This window comes from Clupea harengus, chromosome 13, assembly GCF_900700415.2.
Source record: "Clupea harengus chromosome 13, Ch_v2.0.2, whole genome shotgun sequence".
Classification (NCBI taxonomy): domain Eukaryota; kingdom Metazoa; phylum Chordata; class Actinopteri; order Clupeiformes; family Clupeidae; genus Clupea; species Clupea harengus.
In genome coordinates, this window is record NC_045164.1 from 27,533,481 (window position 1) to 27,538,480 (window position 5,000).

A 5,000-nucleotide genomic window follows, 5' to 3' on the forward strand; every position below is an offset into this window, starting at 1 on the left:
GTGACTGAGGAATTCCTAAATAAACACACATCACGACACACACACACACACACACACACACACACACACATAAACACACATCACGACAAATCTTCACATGACAAATGGGAGAATGTACAAAGTTCCATGGTTAGGGGCTATTTCTGGAATGTATTTTCATAAAGTTGTTCAAATATACAACACACTGGGCCAGCACACTCAGGCCTGTGGCTCACTACAGCAGCGGACACGGACACGTGCGCACACACACTAACACATTGTCTTATTGTACACACACACACACACACACACACTCACACGCGCGTATACGCACAAATGTCTTTCAGTCCTTCTCCTTTGACAACTCCCTTTAGTAGCGAGGGAATGAGAAAACATTCAACAACACAAAACCTGGCGCACCCCGCCCCCGCCCCCGCCCCCTATCATTCCCCTTCCCCAGAAATCGAATTGAAGGAAAACATCTCGCTGAGCTAATTAAGCCTCCTCCTGTGCCTGAGCTGAATGTCTGGCTGAGAGTGAGAGTGGTGTCCTCAGGCCGGCTGGCCTGCCGCAGGGTGCGACCTTTTCAGCTCCTGAAACCAGTGTGGCTCCGCGGGCCCTCGGCGAGGAGGGCTTGGGTTGCAAGACAAACAGGGAGACGGCACTGAACACTGGCCCCAGTATCAGGCAGGAGGGGAAGCAGGAGTTCGCACACACACTGTGCAGGAACAATACACACGCGCGGGAGGAGTTCGGCGCTGACCTTCGCCGCCCGCGGCAAGGTCAAATCAACACCCCCCCGACGTCTCTCGGTGAAGGGATAATTGGGAGGGCTTCGCTCCGCATACAGTAGGGGCAAAGCATCCCCCCCGCCCCATACACACACACACACACACACACACACACACACGCACCCCAACCCGCCCCTTGTGTGTCTCCTCTCAATCGCATTCCCCTTCTAGAGACTTCCCAACACACCGCTCGGGTGGAGAGCTGTTTTAGAGGTAAGCCAATCCCACGTGTCCGCCGAGAGGATTAGCCCCTTTATAAGATTAAAAACATGTCCGTCACATCTTATTTTTTGCAAATATCGGTGTCAAAATAGCTATCAGGTTTAACGTGGAAAGGAATTTCAGCTGTAAACATTCTCTTAAGGTTATAGACCAGCAGGGCCCCTAACAGGTTCTAGAGCAGAGGGACCCATAACAGGTTCTAGAGCAGTGGGCCTCTAACAGGTTCTAGAGCAGTGGGACCCATAACAGGTTCTAGAGCAGTGGGCCTCTAACAGGTTCTAGAGCAGTGGGACCCATAACAGGTTCTAGAGCAGAGGGACCCCTAAATGACTATTTGTGTGAAACGTGTGAAGAGAAGACCTTGACTTGTGCCGTATGGATGACAGGAGAGAGAGAAGTCAAAATAAACGACTCATATGGGGAGCTGTCTGTGGCAGACATCAACACCCTGTCTGTCTGTCTGTCTGTCTGTCTGTCTGTCTGTCTCGCTCTGTCTCTCTCTCTCTCGTGCTCTTTTTCTCTGACTCTCTCTCTCTCTCTGTCTCTCTCTCTCTCTCTCTCTCTCTCTGGCCCAAGTGTGTCGATCTGAATCGCAGGGAGAGAGAGAGAGAGTCTACAGCTTTATTTATCTTTCTCTTATAGAGGGAAGTCTCTTTCCTAACCGGCCTTCTGGAGAACTAATCCCCTAAAGAAAAAAAAAAAAGAAAGAAAAAGAGAAAGAATGAAAAAAAAAAAAACAATAAGTCTCGCTCAGATACGTGCGACAATATCTGCTTGGCTCTTTAAGACTCGGCCGGGGCAAGCAGACAGACAGAGCACTAACATTCCCGGGAAATCCATTCATCCCATTAAAAAAAACATCAGGCACACATGTAGAATGGCAAGGCCACCAACACAAAAAAAGAAAGAAAAAGAAATATGGCAGAGGTCTGTGAAGGCCTTAAACGAATGGATGGGAAACGGGGGGCGATCTGCTTTTATTCACGACTACTGTCTTGGAGAGACCGCGTGTGGAGCAGAGTGTGGAGCGGTGTGATGTGGTGACGGAGGGACTGACCTAAATCAGTGCCACACACACACGTGACCACAGGGGCTGCTAGCGGAGGGTGTGTGTGTGTGTGTGTGTGTGGGTGACAGGCTGCGGAGAGACGGCCCAGCTGTTGCTAATGCTCTGGTTCCCCCCCATCCCCCCCGGGCCCTCAGTGCCTCAGTGCCCACGGCTACCTCCCGCCTACTATATGTCTCACGGAGCCTTTGATGTTATAGTGTGACAGTATTTATATATATATATGCGGTTAAAGCTCTTTCAACAGGTGCTGGGCAGGATGGGGTGGATCGAGAGTCCCTGCATGCACTCTCAGATGTTCACAAGTGCAATTCATTTCAAGGCCCAATTCATTTCACCCCCTCTGAATCTCTAGTCTGGTGTGGCAGCTTGTCTGTGCACTACAGAATGTTTTCCATGAAAGCACGGGCAAAATTACATCATATATTTGATGACACACAACAATATTTTCCTGTACAAATCAAATAAAAAAAACGTTCTTTAATCGATCGACGGAGATCAACACGTACCCGCTGCCAGAAGTTGATGTAATGGACTTCCGTGGAGAAGTTGAGGAAGATGTTGGTGTCGTAGGCGTCGTCGCCGGCGTTGGAGATGGTCAGATTGAGAGAGACGTTTCGCACTCCTCCCAGAGCCAGATGAGGCATGACGTGGGCCCTGTGGGGAAAACACAGCACATCTCAAACACGCTACATACGTCTCAAAACACGCTACATACATCTCAAACACACTACATACGTCTCAAACACGCTACATACGTCTCAAACACGCTACATACGTCTCAAACACGCTACACACGTCTCAAACACGCTACATACGTCTCAAACACACTACATACGTCTCAAACACGCTACACACGTCTCAAACACGCTACACACGTCTCAAAACACGCTACATACGTCTCAAACACGCTACATACGTCTCAAACACGCTACATACGTCTCAAACACGCTACATACATCTCAAACATGCTACATACTGTACGTCTCAAACACGCTACATACGTCTCAAACACGCTACATACATCTCAAACACGCTACACACGTCTCAAACACGCTACACACGTCTCAAACACGCTACATACGTCTCAAAACACGCTACACACGTCTCAAACACGCTACATACGTCTCAAACACGCTACATACGTCTCAAACACGCTACATATATCTCAAACACGCCACATACATCTCAAACACGCTACATACATCTCAAGCACGCTACACACAAGTTTGTCATTGTGACAGTTTGTTTGGGCAACTCTTCCTGTGTCAGGAAGAAAGCCCTTATGGCGACTAACACTTCCATCCTTTGTGCTTGACTTGCAGCAGTATATTTGTGTTGTGTGTCCTCCGCTCTCAAGTTACAGCACAGCTACACTAAACTGCTATACGTTCATAATTCTTCACATGCTACAAGCCACCACATACACACTTTACTGTAACAAACTATAAAATACCACTCTGGACCCCTATAATAATAATATAATAATAATAATAATAATAATAATTAAGACCTTTGTCAGGTTTTTATTCATCTGAAGTTGGCCTGATGTGATGTCAAGACAGTGGTGAGCACAGGGACAGAGCCCGAGTGCTGTTATGAGTTATAACGACACAGGAAGGAGACCTCTTTAAAACAAATCAGAGCGGGATAATGGAGCACCTCCGAGGAGGCAGCGGGAGCCAAACATGTGTCATGGCCCCCGCACCCCCCCCCGCCCTGCGCCCCTCGCCCCGAACAGCGCCACATGACGTCAGCGAGATCCAGCGAGCGTCTGCCAAGGCACAGGAGCGGCTGTGGTGGAGGAGGAGGAGGAGGAGGAGGAGGAGGAGGAGGAACAGACAGGAGAAGGAGGAGGAGAAGGAGGAGGAGGAGGAGGAGGAACAGACAGGAGAAGGAGGAGGAGGAGGAGGAGGAGGAGGAGGAGAAGGAGGAGGAGGAGGAGGAGGAGGAGGAGGAGGAGGAGAAGGAGAAGGAGAAGGAGGAGGAGGAGGAGGAGGAGGAGGAGGAACAGACAGGAGAAGGAGGAGGAGGAGAAGGAGGAGGAGGAGGAGGAGGAGGAACAGACAGGAGGGGCTGTGGTGGAGGAGGAGGAGGAGGAGAAGGAGGAGGAGGAGGAGGAGGAGAAGGAGAAGGAGAGGAAAGGGGATGAGAGGAGAGGAGGAGAGGAGAGGAGAGGAGGAGGAGGAGAAGGAGGAGGAGAAGGAGAAGGAGGAGGAGGAGGAGAAGGAGGAGGAGGAGGAGGAGGAGGAGGAACAGGAACAGACAGGAGGAGGAGGAGGTGGAGGAGGAAGAGGAGGAAGAGGAGGAGGAACAGGAACAGACAGGAGAAGGAGGAGGAGGAGGAGGAGGAACAGACAGGAGGAGGAGGAGGAAGAGGAGGAGGAGGAGGAACAGGAACAGACAGGAGACTGCTACTTACCCAGACAGCAGCAGTTTCCCATGGAGTCTCAGGTCGGCGGCGCAGTCCTCCGACAGACAGTTCTTCTCAAACCACGTCTGGAGGAGAGAACAGGATGTTTACACAGCGCTTCATGAGAGTCCCCCGAGACCGGGGGGAAGTGAGACAACACGGCAGGGTGGGGTGGGACCTGAGACAATAGACTGGACCCTCTGCCCTGCCCTTATCGTCGGGCACTGGACCCTCTGCCCTGCCCTTATCGTCGGGCACTGGACCCTCTGCCCTGCCCTTATCGTCGGGCACTGGACCCTCTGCCCTGCCCGACGATAAGAGCAGGGCAGTTTCGGGCTGTTTAACTTCTTAACTCTGTGGTGCTGGAACACCACCACCCGCACTCTGATGTGGGCGTTCCGCTACGCTGCCGAGGATCTTCAAGGGACTCAAGATATCAGTTCCTTCTCCTCTCAAGGCTCCAAACGTCTCGGCCCCGTTCAGCCCTGGGGGGGGGGGGGGCGTGATTGAGCGATTCTGGAATAAATGA

General features: G+C 51.3%; 1 protein-coding gene across 1 annotated transcript in view; it reads right to left on the reverse strand.

Moving 5' to 3' along the window:
• LOC105892863 (integrin alpha-9) overlaps nucleotides 1-5,000 on the reverse strand; it is a 197,096-nt gene that overhangs the window by 17,318 nt on the left and 174,778 nt on the right. Inside the window, exons 18-19 of the mRNA XM_031579635.2 lie at nucleotides 4,481-4,557; nucleotides 2,568-2,715 (exon numbers count right to left, since the gene is read on the reverse strand). Of these exons, the coding sequence (XP_031435495.1) occupies nucleotides 2,568-2,715; nucleotides 4,481-4,557 (225 nt within the window). The remainder of the gene's footprint in view (nucleotides 1-2,567; nucleotides 2,716-4,480; nucleotides 4,558-5,000) is intronic.